Below are 15615 nucleotides of genomic sequence, written 5' to 3' on the forward strand. Positions count from 1 at the left end.
GTAAGTTTTGATTTGGAATTTTTCCTTAGCAGGGACTACAGGATTGAACAACTAATAGTACTCCTTTAACCTGCTATTATTAGAGTCCTTTTTTTTTTTTTTTTTTTTTTTTGTGTGTGTGTGTGTGTGTGTGTGTGTGTGTGCTAATCTAATAGACTTTTTGTTAAACTATAGAGCAACAAGAATTTTCATGCTTTCTGTTATGCTGTGGAAACATTAGCAAATGAAATAAATTTGAATTTGGCTCTCTAGCTCTTAGAAGTATTCACTTTGAATTGTAAATTATTTATAATACATGAAGAAACACTTTGTAAATAACAGGAAAGCACCAGAAATCAAGTGCAGATTGTAGTATTTACTCTTGTCTTGCCATTGTTAACTATTTCAGTCCCACAACATGGTTCAATATATGAAGCACATCATTTAGACATTTATCCTAAAGGAATTAAAAACCAGCAGAAATAAATGAAGCTGTCTACTAGTGACAACTACAAAGGGAAACCCAGAGAAGGAGAGAGAAAAAAAAAAGGTACTCCTGTGAGCAGATGATAAAGCAGATGCTGTAAAACAACAAGGGGATAGCACCATTTCTTCTTCAGAATTGATGATCGTTTGATAAACAGCAAGTCATGCTCCTGGAAAACCCTGTCCATCAGTGCATATCAGTACAAATTAATGATGACATGTCCTGATTAAACTTGCTGTGCTGTGAAATGCAATGTATTATCTGCATGGCAGTAAATGAACAAATGCTCACAGGGAGTGAACGAACAAGAACATCAACAAATCTCAGGTTAGGTCCCAAGGCCTAGCTACCCATGGTGAAGGAGGTGTTTAATTGGCAAAATCAGCCTTGTGCTGTGGATTTTTCAGGCAATAGCCTTTTGTTTTGTTCATTAAAATGAGACGTCTAGATATTTCTGTAAAAGTGTAATATATAAAATTTCAAAATATTCAGTGATGTTTCTGTATCCTTTCCTCAAGTAAAACCTTAAATAAGCTTGTATGCCATGTACATCAACAAGAAGTTCCTCTTTGGAATAAACTGAATACTACTAATGCAGTAGGAGCAAGATCACAACATGGCCCAATAGAACTTTGAGCAAAGTGATTTCTCTGTATGGATTTGTGAGGTCACCTAAAGGTTCAATTTTTAAGAGTCAGAGAAAAATAATTTTATACTTAATCTTTTAATGACATTGAAAAAAAAGTAAAAGCACTTTCACTTTACTAAAACATTTCTGACACAAGTGATAAATAATCTTCTATGGAGTTGAACAAGCCTTACTTCTTAAGGAGAAGAGAGCACTTTTGTTCAGCTGAACATAGACTACATCCTAAAACAGGTAGGTTACCTTTGGGAGCAGGTGGACAGACTTTGCAACCTATACTGCTGAAAGGAAGGACCACTCAAGGCAGTAGGCAAAGTTGGCAGAATGGAGCAATACTGACATTTCCTTTATACTTTTATTCAGGGAACAGACTATAATAAAATAATATTTAGGAATCTTGGGATAAATATTTATTTAATCAATTTTAATACTTAGATTCCTCTGTACACACTACCTGGCCTGTAAATGAGAGGAAGGAAAAATACATCAATTTCTACCCATTTTCCTGTCCAAAAATAAAAGGTAAAGAAATACTGTACAAGGTCCTCTCTGAAGTTTCTGCTTGTACGTTAAGAAGGTCTAGGAGGACAAGTATTAGCCATCCAGGAAAATCTAAAGAAGCAAGGACCGCAGTCTCGGTCAAGAAGGCATACAATACAGAGAGCTGCCTTTAAACTATTTTAAATATTCTTCCTCAGCTTTAATAAAAGGAGTCAAAGCAGGAAAGTGTATTAGAGAGGGTAACAGAGTCATCAGTACTATGCAGACGTAAGACAGGGTGCTTGTTTCAGAAATCAGGCTGAGAAAGTTGCAAAAAACCAGGCTATTTTTCAGGCAGCCAGTTCAGAAGGTTAGCACCAGGCTTGCGCTTTCCTTCACCTAGCCATAGAGCCTGTGACCTACCAAGGCAGCCTGACACAGAAGGTGCCTTCAGCTTGTAGACAGTCTCTAAGCCTGAAAAATACAAGACAATGCAACTTTTTTCTCTCCTTTTTTTCAAGTGGACTTCAACTTTTTTTTTAATATTTCAGAAATAAAGATTTTAATTAAAGCTACCTTTTATACAATGCATTGCACTTCAGTGCTGTTGCAAATAACACATTAATTTCCCCTGACTCCAAGTAATATCACTTTCTCTCTTTTATCCCTGAACACATCTTGCCTGAGTGAGCACCAATGGGAAATAACAGGTGGGGGCAACAATACCGAGGTAGCTTACTGGCAAGTTACGACAAACTCTGCCTTTTGTTATTTCTCTTTATTTTTTTAATGTATATACTTCTTTACTCTTGCAGACTTCTCCCATCAAAGTTATGGAATGAGCCTTAACAATGAGCATCTTCTCACTAAAGGAATGAAAATGATGCCATCACAGTGAATATAGCATATGAAAAGAAAGGAGAATATACTTCATCACAGAAGTTACCACTGCTGTGTCATTCTGTAGGGTGTAGGGAGGCACTCTAAGCCATGAATCTGTCTTGTGACTTCATGTACTTGCATTTGGCATTCATGTTACAAGCTTGTATGTCCATGTCATTATTAGGGTAAAATGCCTTATATTTTTACCCAACTGAAAATCAAGAATATAATATTTTTGCCTCTGTTTTGATATTCTGGATAAGGTCTCTGGCAAAAATTAAATGTTAATTTACTTTCACATAGCCAGTTTCCCTATAACATACAGGAGAGGAAGGAAGGATTTGATTTTGGTCTATTCAGCATCTCTATAAAAATCTCAAAGTTTACTAGGTCTGGGATTTTTATTTATTTATCTTAATTCTGCAATTACAAACATATTCATGGGGCCCCTGCGGGACAAAGACCTCAGAGATCCTTGTACAAGCAGAGAGGATGCAATTGGAAGAAGTGCAATCCTTTTATATGTTGCAGGTTTTGTCTTTGCCAACAGAACAGGGAATTAATGAAGGAGTTGCAGAACAGAAAGCTGAAAATTTGACAGAATAAATCTTCTAGCTGGGTTCATGTTCTCAGCAGATCATGTGCAGATGGGACATACAGTATAGTCAGTGGGCTATTAAATGCATCTGCCAATGAAAATTACACGGATAGATGCTGTTGTAATATTTAAATGTTGTTATGAACCAGAATCACTGTTGTTAAGTGTTACAATGCCACAGAACATGGAGAAAGCCCTGTGCAACTCTTCTCCCCACCCTGCTTCCCAAATAAATCTTGTAACTTAAGAACAGGTGAGAGACAACAGTTAAATGCAGATATGTGGGAAGAAAACAGTTTCTGATTTATCTGGAAATAGATGAATAGATCTTTCTGCAGATATTTGAAGGAAGGATTTGAAAGAAGAAAACAGAGTAACTTTTTGGATATTTCCAGAAGAATTTTATTCAAAGAAGATCATGATGTGGTAAAGTCTAAAAATCTCGTCTTTTTTTTTCTTTTTAATTTTTAAATCTACCTTACAAGATACTCATCATGGCTTCATAGGATATATGTAATACAAATAGGTACTTTCCTTTGTATTTAACAGATGATATAGAATGAGAGCTCTAAACCTAGAATGATTTTAGGTACAGATATAAAAACACTTTTTACTCAGGTAGGCATAAGCCACTAAGGTCCTAATTTAACTGGCGATGGAGGAAGGAAGTTGGAGAACAGTGTCAGAGAAGAAGAGATTGCAAACTGATGGACCAGGAGTCTTTTAGAGGTGAATTCCAAATGGATCTGAATAAACAAGAAAACAAGGACTGCGATGGAAATAGAAAATAACAAGCACTAATTGAAGTGTATGAACAAAGCGAAGGAAACAAACTAGCAGAAGGAAAATAAACTGATGGAAAACCAACAGTTTCAAAGGTTGAGAGGACTACAGACAATCAATTATTATTTTATGACCGAAGATAAAGATTCAGAAGGGGTGAGCAGGAGTCAGAGAAATACTATCATGTCAGCCTAGTGACATGCATGGGAATAACTGAATGAAGCTAAACAAATAAATAAGGCTAAGAAACACACACCTCTCAGCATTCAGCATGGCGATGTGACAATTAAAATGGTAATTTTAAACAACTGTTTTCACTTCTCATTTAATGCATGATTAGAGCAATGAGATAATTTAAAGTCATAATGCCACATGCAACATTTTTCTAAGCCTTAGAAGTTCTGTTGCTTAGTATCTAAAGAATAAGGTTAACAATATTTAGGAATGATTTCTTTGGTCTTACAGGAAGTCATTGCTGTTCCTTCTCAGATTATATTTTGTGGCATTTTCTCCTCCAAAACTATGTTCTGTTCTTATGCTTAAGTATGCTGCTTTACATTATTAATTAACAATCAAATAACACTGAAATGAATGAGCTATGAGACTGGCTTTATACCTTGGGACAGCATGAGCTTGAAGATACACAATGACTATCAGATGTGACAAAACAGCAGTCAGAGTGTGCAGACATTAAAAGATACTGCAAACAGAAAGCTGTATGTAAATGCAAGAGAATGAATACTTTGTACACAATTTGCATACCTCTGATGTATCACATTCTAATCAAAGTCTGCACACAAGCCCTTTTTTTTTTTTTTTAAAGTGATGTTTTTATATAGCACCTAGCATGAACTATTTAAGCATGGTTAAGGCTTGACTCACTATGTGTCACTGCTGTTCTAAGCATAAAAGACAAGAAATCCAACAGCAGCAGCTAGCTACTCTAGGCAAAAATAATTAGGAGTGGGTTGTGTTATGCTGTACATAGACATGGTTTTGCAGCACTGTGTGGGGACCGCTTGGGGCAATGATACAAAATTTGATACCAAGTCAATATTCCATTGAATGTACAAGTCCTAAGGGCTAGGCTCAAAGCAACTATTTATGTGTACTGAACCTTGTTGTTACATTACACAGCTGAAGTGAAAGAGAGATGTGCTACAGACCAGTAATGTGGTGAAACTTTGCAGGTACAAGGGTTCAGTAAGCTTTATGGATGTGTGAATGCACAAAATTTCTCAAACCTCTTTCTTGACCTTCTTTGCAGATATTTCTCTTGATGATGTTCTGAGCCCTACCACAATATAGCAGGGATAAAACCCTGACTGTAATTGCAATGGCAAACCAATGATTTCAGTGGAGTTGGGATTTCACTTCTTTATCATGACTTCACTTCAACATTATCTCAGACAAGGCTATAATATTCCAAGCATGAGTGCCAAAGCTATGACTTAGTGCCCCACTCTAAGACTTTAAATGCTCTCAAATGGATACATATTGGGATATCAGAAGTAGAATGACACAGAGATTATCTGTACCAGCTGCACCTCCTATACAACTAATTGTTCAGCATTAGTTATTCTCACTGTCCTGAGAGAAGTGTTTTAACTTAGAAAAATGAATTAAACAAACAGTGACTGCATCTATGTTTATGTACCTCACAAACAAGTCACTTCTAATTGAGGAGCATCTACACAGGTCACTTGAAAGTAATGCCTCCTATTTACTTCCATAGAAACTACAACAGATACAAAAAACACAGTAGTACTATTTAACAGAGCAAATTCCCAGGTACAAAACACTTTTTCAACATAGGCACCACCAGTAGCCAATTTGCATGAATGAGCTGACTAGACACTCTTAATTGCACAGCGTGACAGTTGTGCATGGCCATCCGGAACATGGCTTGTCTTTCATGTTGTTGTCACCACTACTGAAATGCACCACCCACTGCTTCACTGAGATCACATGCACTTTTTGTCCCCATAAATGTCCAGCAAGTGTTGATGAATGTCAGTGAGAGCAATTTTTTTCTGCAAGGAGTAATTCAATTCCATATCTTCACTTCATACAGACTTCCATGTCAGATGCTATTTTGTCAGACTGCTCCTTTGCTGTCATCTGTCACATGACAATACTATTAAAGGGAATATTGGTGGGAAGGTTCAGTCTCACCTGCTATACCACCAACATCTGCCTCTGATGTTGTGAGCCAACATAATAAAATAGGAGGCATTACTTTTGGAGCACACATCATACTTTGAGGAGATCGTGTACATAAGGGGAACCAGATCTGTCAGAATAATCTCCATTTTCACAAAGTTGTCTCTGCAAGCCCTGATGAGGTCTGTTTCATCATGATTGTCCAAATTTGTTTATAAACCATTAAAAATGAAATAAAGGACAATGTAATTTAGCTGAAAGTCCCCTCTTTTGCTGAGCTGAGATAGAAATTGCATTATGTCTTTTTTCTTCAATACTCCCTTGCTGTCCTGTGGTTTTGGATCAAAAGTTGCTTGGGGTTCCTTAAAGCATTATTTTGTTGAACTTGCTCAAATTTGCTTTTATACAGTGTGCCATTTTACTGTGTTTTGTACTGTGTCTTGTAGAGGAAGTATACAGTAAAAGTAGTTGAGAACTGCTACATATTTATCTCTCTTCACTGTATTTGAGATTACGTAGTAGCACAAATGATTTGCAGAGGAAGATTGTCATGGTTTTATGATTTTCGGTTATTGGTATTCCACATCATAACATCATGTAGCATATGTACCTGGTTCTCAGAAGAGAAGGGCTACTACATTCCCCAGGGAACTTTGCTCCTCTGTTACCGTTTCCGGTCAGAGGGAAAGATAAAAACTTGCAGATCACAAGACCTTGCTCTCTTTCCGCTCGTCTCTCGTCCTGGCAGCATCTCGCTCCCCAGCTGTCTTATCGTCGATATTAGAGTAAGGCCTACCTTGATTTTGGGACATTCTCTCTCATTGTATTGGATTCATCAGCTTAAATTGTAATTATATTGTAATATAGTGTGTTGTTTTGCATTCCGATATTTTATTTAGTAAATTAGTTCGTTTCTCCTCAGATTGTTGCTGCTGTTTTTGCTCTCAGGCCCATCTCCCTACCCTTTTTTTCCCTTTTCCCTTTCCCAGGGCGTGGGTCCATGGGTCCCTCGCCCCATTCGTCACAGAACCGGGCCAAACACCCGTAAACCGTTGACAAAGAGATATCTGTGGCAAGTTTGGGAAGTATTTATTATCTGCTTGTACTCTTACACTCTTACATTTTTAGATAGATGTCATTCGGAAACCCATAAAGAAAGTTTAACGCATTTCTGATTTTCTAACAGTTCTTTTTTTTTTTCCTCCTCCCTCTGTGCATCAGATCCCCAGTATTCTGCCCTGCTCTCAGTTGTCAGAACAACTGTTCTGGTCATATTTGAATGCTTTGAGTAGCTCTCATGGTAGTACATATTTCCATGCACAGACCAACAGGGAGTAATTGGCATGTGCCATAAGATTTATTTTTTTGCCCAAGATTCTGCAGGCAAGCCAAGGAAAAACTGTAAATCATTTCACACGCAGTAATTTCTCAACTCTTTGGCAGAGAAAACTGATATATCTGATGATGTGACAGGATTCTCATCAGAAGAAGAGAACCTTATCTTGCACTGAAGGAACATGACATTTTCTTAAAGCACCATTAACCTCACATGAGTGCACTTACCTCATATCCCAAGACAATTAAAATAAAACTGTTGGTTGTTGCAGCAAGTATTTTAACATGATATCTACTGGGTTAGATATTCTAACATTTCTTAGTGATAAAGGTACAGCTACCAGAAGAGAGGCAGCACAACTGTGGAAAGCATACATGTTTTAGGTAACTGTGAAGTCAAAAGCTTTCATAGATGATTATTCATCTGTATCAGTATTAGCTGATAATTCACCTTAAAGGTTAAGTGACGCATTGAGGACTGTAGGATTTTATGAATTACAGTGATACACATATGCCTTTATCATTATGATTCAACAACTATTGTCCATTGAGAGTTACAGTGTATTCGGTACCTTAAAAGGAAGTATTACTACAAGTATTACGTCTTGTCAATAATTTATTTCGCAATACTCAGTCCAACAATATTCCTCTATTTTAATAATTAAATTATAATCATAGAGTAATGGGGATTCCCTTCTTTAACTGTCGTCCCACTCCATTTTATTTATAAAGAGTTCATTGAGAGAACTATTAAAAATATATATCTTTTGATTTTTAACTTCTCATTGCCCATTTTATTTCAGGGAGAAGATAGACCTGTATTGATAATTTAATCTGAAACAGGTGAAACTATGAATAATACTTAAAATCTCCTTGAATATAACTCGTAGGAGTCTCACATGCATTTGAATAATAAAAATGCAGAGATGTAACTTAAAGACTAGAATTTCACTTGTAGTATTTTATTTTGGTGACAGTTACAGTAGTGTGAAATCTGAAACTTTCAGGAGCTTGAAGAAATACTAAACATTTTTAAGTTCTCCTACAGGAATTAAAAATACTATGTTCAGATTGAAACAAAATAGGAGTACCATGTCACTTATAATGCAATATTAGTTAATAACTACATCAATAAAATGTCAATACAAAGCAAAACCTTACACTTCCATTTGATGTTCAAGCGTAAAATATTTTTATATTTAAAATGACAAGCCTGATTTTTCTCTGAAATGAAAAGGGGTGAAAATTAGATCAGTTGTGTAAGGTGCATTCCTCCATACGATTCTGTGTATTCTAGTGAAACAAAGGCTAAGGATTTTTTTGACCAGTTCTAGTGACAACATATGAAGTTATCAATTCTCTTGTCAGTGCAAGGCTTGACTTTGTAGAACGGACAGCTGTCTAGTACAAGCTTCACATAAACTGCTTTGATATATCAACTGTCGAACCATTAACAGATTGATTCAAAAGTGTTAAAAAAAAAAAAAAAAGACACTGTTCATTGGTGTAAATGAGGTGAAAATTCCTGTTCAGCGGTGAAACTCACCATAGCCCTTTTTTACCCACCAAGTCCTCCCAAGCTACCTAAAATTGAAAAGTTGCTGCCATTTCCTTCACTAATGTGCCTGATGGACTGAATTTAAACATGTGGAAGTAAAGTTCAGGTCAAATAGATCTTCCTGCACTTGCTCACTTACTTACCTGTACACCATAGACAAAAGATACTTGTCTTTAAATCAAAATTGTAGTCTTTGTAATTCTAGAGTAGTAGGAAAGGATTGGAATTCACTCATTCACAAACACACACGCAAAAGAAGATCTACATTCTCCCTATATTATTTTAATTTTTGTGATAACACCTACACCCTTTGCAACAGACAACCTAACAGTTGGGCAGAAAGGACAGTGGCAATGCTCATTTTGCAAAATCTGATAGTCACACTAAGGAACATACAAAGCATCATTAATCTGTCTGCAGATGTGACTTTTTTTTTTTTATTTAACATAAATAGACTGACAAGCCTGCAGATTGACAACTTGTCTTTTCTTACTGACAGGCAAAAAAAATGGACCATAAATAATATGTTTCATCAAGACTTTAAGCAGCATTCACTTCCCTGTCCAGAAAAGCTACCGATTAGAGCAAATTGATATGTTGCTTCACAGAATGTGAGTATGAACCTAGGTAGTTCACTATGAAACTCCTGCTTCACCATCAATATAGCTACCACCTTTCTATAAATAAGAAAACCTAGTGATTATCACTTACTCTTTGTATGAGTCATATTTAAAGAGAGCCCTGAGGTGCTTCTCATGTAGTTGCTTTGAATCATGAATCAGAAAGAAAGGAAGCAGTCTCTGAAATACCACCATGCTGACATTCTCCATGCCTACAACGTACCTATTTATAGCTTCAAGCTGTAGGGCAGTTTCACAAAATGGAAGCTGATTGTCAATGTAGAAGTTTCTCTGCTTCAGCTATTCTTGTTAAATTAAGATAAACGGATAATGGGAAAACTCTTTCCATACCCCTACCACACGCATACAAATTCAGTAATTACTACTTAACTCCAGAACACAACTTCACTATCATCCATGATACATTACAATGCATTATTATTTTCTGAAATAGGAAGTGATTGTACTTTTTTTTTTTTTTTTCGTCTTTTTCTCCTGAAAGGCACTGAAGTCACATTTCAATTTCACTCTGCCTGCAAAGGCAATGGTGCCTGGTAAGATTACCCATTATCACACAAACATGACTGCTCTTCTTTTACAGTCCTCTCAGCCCCACCTGGCATAGACACTACAAGAGGAGCAGGACTTGCTGAAAAGCAGAAGCTAGTTTCACAAAGAATGAAGTCTAGAAGTAACTCTATGCTGCTGCAATGGGCTCAGTAATGAAACACAACTCCACTCTTGCATAGGTCTCCATGAAGCCACCATGAACTTGAAAATACTTTTGCTACACCCAAGCAAAAAAAGTTATCTGACAACAAGCTGTTTCTATTTCCCTATCCCAAATATTGTCTTCTTCCAGAAGGCTCACTGGCCATAGAACAGCTTCACAGAAAAGGTCAAACCAACTTATTTAAAAATTAACTCAACATCCAGCAACTGATTGCTAATGAGGGTACATAACCCAGTAGGCCCACCATAGCACAAGATCAGGTTTGGCAGAAACCAGCTAATGTTGACAGACCTGGACAGAGCTTGCGCTATCAGATAAGCATTCCTGCACAGCATATCCTCAGATCCTCACATGCTGTGAATTTGCACCTATTAGTTTACATCTCTTTAATGAAGATTTAGCTTCCAGATCTGGCATATGTTTGATTTATTTTCCAGGCAGGGCTACGGTAAGGCTTTTACTCACCTCAACAGGACCACAAGAAATTTCCTTCCTTATGTGCAGGGAAAACAAAATGCTTTCAGACCTCGGAGAGCTAGAGACAAGTAGCAATTATCTGACAAGAGGCTGGCATGTTCTTTACCACTCTTGCATAAAACATGGAGCAGTTCTTCTTGTAACCACCTTAGCTTTCTAAATTCATTTATTAATTTTCATGCTAACTGCTTATCAGTTTTGCAAAACTTACTTAATAGCAAGGCCGTTTTTTCTTCAGTTTATAAAAACATTCAGAAATAAACAAAGGCTTACAAAAAACTTTATCTTTTTGAACAGATTTCATTTCTTTCTTTCACTCACAAGTCCTTCTCCCTTCACTAGAAGGACTCAATGAGGCTCCACTTGGGCCTAACTCCTATCACACTCCCCACAAAAGAAAAAAAAAAAAAACAACATTATCCACATCCTTCATTTTAAGTAGAACAAGACTGCAGATTAAGCTAATCAATTTTGTTGGCATATCAATTCTCATCAGCCTTGAATAACTTCACCTGGCCTCTCTGGCCCCACACAATTTTTGTGGATTGCTTAGTACTTGCTCTTCTTGCACATCACTTTTAGCATATGGTTTTTTCATTGCTTAGCAGAGTTCTTCTCTGCTCTTCCCTGGATTTCTTGTCTAAAGGTAATTATGCTGGATTTTTGTTTTTTTTTTCAGATTTGCAGCTATTTCCTATAGTCTTTTCCAAACAGGTGATGGACTATGCTCCTTTAAAGTGGCTTCTTCCCAGGAAGCCATCCTTCCCAGGAAATTTCCTATGATCTTTGTCAAAGTTACAAGCCCCAGTAACAAGTTGGGATTGAAGACAGTAAGTTACAGAATAATTCTAGTATCTTAAATCATGGATAGACCATCTTGTTGCAAATGTCTGAGCATCTATAACCTCAGTATTAAAATAAAAACAAAAAAGCCCCCAACAAAATAAACAAAAAACAACATAAAACAAACAGCAAAACAAAGCAACAAAACTTACATTTTAAGAATGTTTTTTTTCTTATTTTCGTACAATATCAAACACAGATAAGATACTCTGACTGTAATTACTTCTTACACTGATATTTTGAAACATGATGAACTTGATGACTTTATTTGCAATAGACAATTTTGAATACTAGGTAATCATTGGTATGACTTACATGTAATAAAACAGAGTTGATAAGAATGAGACAATGTTATAGGACATCTACTTCTGTTTCAGAAACTAATATTAAATGCTTCTTAGATCATCAAAGTCCTAAGCATATTAGCATGTTACCTGATCTTGCATGTGTATACACATACACGCTCCAATAAGCAGAAATCATGGCATCTAACCCCCCCCAGCTTTAAACAATGGTGACGGTATACATACAAATATCTTGCAAGTACTGGAAGCGGTAACATTGCATTTGTCTCTGGACCAAATTCTGAGTTTAATAGGAACTCATGTGAATTGAAAGTGATGCTAATCATTTTCACAACTTAGATTTCTTCCTGAGATGTCATCTTCTTTCCTCAGCACGTTGGCTACCTGCAACATCCTAGTAGGGAGATGAAAAATTTGCAAATTCAGTGCCAGACATATTTCCTACAGTGTTGTAATTTCTATTCATCTTGTAAATGTCATTAATGAGGCCTTAAAGAATATCTCACTGTAAACTGTGGAAGGTTTACAGTTACTACTCTTAATATCCAGTCAGTACAAGAACAGTTCATCTATACATACATATATGCATAGCTTCACTTCACTATATACAAATATGTAATTTCACAATGCTAGTTCTGCACACATTGAAGTGGAAAAAAAAGGGAAAAAAAAGTGAAATTCTCTTTCATTAAACCAAGCGTTTTCCTTTTGTAACATGTTTTATGTACTCTAAGTTTTTCTATTCATCAATACAATCAACTTGATCATGGTCTTATATTATTAGAGGCCACTGGAAACAAATAAACAAACATGACTTACAGACAGACAGAATGTCACTGATATAATGTGTCAATATGTAGTATAATAGCTGCTCCATTATATTTTGCTACCATAAGAATTTGATACATACTGACAAACATCTGATTTATCTTTTATACATCTAGTCAGAACTGTATGTAATTGTGATTACATGACTACCCATCCATTCCTCTTTATATGAAGAAGCATGTTGTGAACAATTTGCTATTCAGACTGGCACTTTTAAAATTGCATACATTATTAAATAATAGCTTATGTATCTTTTTATTTGTTTTCAGAGATACAATGTTCATGAGATAATCATAGAGAACACATTATATATTATCATTAAACACATCTTCGCCACAAAAAGTTATGAGCATTGGTAGAAAATCCTATGTCAAGTTATCTGAAAATATCACCTATAACCATAATTTCATAAAACCTATGTGCATTTTATATAATATTATGCCAGCAAGTTCTTTCTTTTAGCAGATATCTTTACCTCTATAATTACACATATTTGCAGTCAACAAGTGCATCAAATGCTTTTGTGTTTGTATGTTTGCAATGCACAGGAAAAAATAATAGTTCTCTAGTATGGTAACTAATTGGACCCATCACTGGACCCAAGAATGGGGAACCAGAAGATCTTAATTTTAGCAAACAATTGCCCCCCTATTTTTCTACCTAATGCTGAACATAACATTAACCGGTATTTACCTCCTAATGTTTACAGAACACTGATCATATATTTCAAAATCATAATTCTTACCAATTATATACTGACTTTTATTTCAGTGTCTATTATATAAACTAGGATTCTGTTGAATTCTTACACTGAGGAAGAAATTATATCAACTTTAAGTACATGCACAATATCGTGCACTACAGAATGACAAAATACTATTTTTTGATGGATGAATGAATCAATAGAAAAATAGATTTGATAAACCATTAACATTTAAAAATCTACATAAAAATGGGAAATCATGCATTTCAAGCAAAGTTTTACTTTTTTCATTATTTTTTGATGAAATTTCTGAGAACTTAAGACATGCAGAGATGAGAAGCAGCTCACTCTGAACAAAGAACAACGTTAAGACTGCACAAAAGTTTTGACTGAGACAGTTTATATGCAAGACTAAAAAAAGTTGCCATTCTTGGACTTCCCTTCAACATTAGACAGTGTTGTGCAAACCTCAGACAAATCCCTGTATTATGATTTCTAAGCTGTTAGGAAGTCTCTCAGAGGGCTAAGTACAAATCTGAAAAATGGTTTCCCCCAAATTCATGACAAGAGATGTTTTGATTCCAGGCAATAAACTAAGGAAGGGAAATAGATAACAGTTTATCCTTTCCTTAATATATTAATTCAGAGGACAAGTAAACTATGGATAGTATAGATATATAAATAATAATTAAAATAAAATTAGACATATATTTAATTTTCCAATAGTCAAATGATGTATGTTTCAATATTTAGAATATGTGTCTATCAGTTTATGAACTAAATGAAAATTCAGTACTTATTTGTAATTTAATGTTTTCTTCCTATCCCAACATTTGTCTGGACATTGCTGACATAATCAAAAGAACTCTAAATTTTCAACGGTGAGTTCATTCCAGTGTTCTTGATTAATTATGCATTAACCCATTTCTCTGAAGTATCCTTCACTAAATCTTTGGTGGGAAATGCACTTTATTAGGCATGAGCTTTGGTTATTTGTGTGCATACACACTATACTATTGGTCAATAATGCAGAGTGATTTTAAAATTTGCCATGTTACAGAGCTGTATTGCTCATTAAAATGATGCTAGTGTTTCAACAAACAACACTGATGGCTACTTTTGCAAATACTATTATCTTCAATCTTAGAATGATCTCCTTAACCAGATAATTTTTGCTCAAACATTCATTCACTTCAAGTCTTGCAAAAACCTACACAAGAATGATCACAATCATTTGAATATCACACACATTGAATTTGAAGTTTTCAGCAGGAACAGTTACATACATAGGAGTTATCAGAATAAGATATAAGATTTTAATACTTCGCTGAATAAAAATTTTCTCAGGGTAGAAACAAATGATAAAATAAAGGTTAATGAGACCTGTAATAAACTTTAATCTGAACCAGGTCTCATTGGTTACTGATGTGAAGATGTTTGATTCAAGAGATACTACTGGGCTTATTGCATATCATCACTGTAACAGAAAAAAACCACACAAAAAAACCTAGAAATGTACTGGAGAGAAAATCAAATCACCCATGGCATTCACTTCCTATATTCCATGGCAGAATTATCCCATAGATTAGTAAATGGTACCGCATGCAACAACAACAAAAAAAAATGCTGCATCATTTTATGTAAACATCTGCTTTCTTCATGCAAAATGCCTACAAACCTGTGACAATAACTTTTTTTCTAATAGCATAGTTTTACATTAGCTCAGTTATGGAAACTGTTAAATGAAAATCCATGAATTTGCAAGTAGAAGATATTCTAAAATTTTTGAAAGATTTCCAGCATAAATATTCCAAAGCCCAACAAAGCTAACTGATTTTCTAAAAACTAAACTACATAGACTTATTCCTTGCTGTGGTTCCTTGTTCTTTTGATGATAGAAGAGAAAAGACCAGTTTTTGGAGGAGGACCCATCAACATAGGAGCTTGGTTCTTGTGGGTAATTTTTATCTGAGGGAAGAAAGAAGAAAATCATAGTTATCTCTTGAGCTAGTTAAATTCCTATATACAAGTAACTGAAATGTCTGAATCATCTTTACATATGATTTCCAAACCTTCTTCATTTAATCAAATAAGGAAAAATACCTGTGTTTTTTTATGAATGATGCTGCATATGCAGTAAGCCAATGTATGTATAATTATTGTTACCACAAATACTGTCAATTATACATGCAATC

At 35.3% G+C, this 15615-nt stretch overlaps 1 protein-coding gene and 1 long non-coding RNA gene across 8 annotated transcripts in view; one reads left to right on the forward strand and one right to left on the reverse strand.

The window, feature by feature from the left end:
* Window positions 9435–15615, forward strand: part of LOC110394375 — a 65961-nt gene continuing 59780 nt past the window's right edge. The window contains exon 1 of the long non-coding RNA XR_002435579.1: window positions 9435–9522. This is a non-coding gene — a long non-coding RNA (uncharacterized LOC110394375). The remainder of the gene's footprint in view (window positions 9523–15615) is intronic.
* DGKB (diacylglycerol kinase beta) overlaps window positions 9521–15615 on the reverse strand; it is a 347802-nt gene continuing 341707 nt past the window's right edge. For all 7 annotated transcript variants that reach the window (XM_021388186.1, XM_021388187.1, XM_021388184.1 and 4 more), the window contains one exon: window positions 9521–15388. In XM_021388186.1, the coding sequence (XP_021243861.1) occupies window positions 15281–15388 (108 nt within the window). In that variant the 3' untranslated portion in view covers window positions 9521–15280. The remainder of the gene's footprint in view (window positions 15389–15615) is intronic.

The sequence above is a fragment of the Numida meleagris genome, chromosome 2 (assembly GCF_002078875.1).
Source record: "Numida meleagris isolate 19003 breed g44 Domestic line chromosome 2, NumMel1.0, whole genome shotgun sequence".
In the NCBI taxonomy this organism is placed as follows: Eukaryota; Metazoa; Chordata; class Aves; order Galliformes; family Numididae; genus Numida; species Numida meleagris.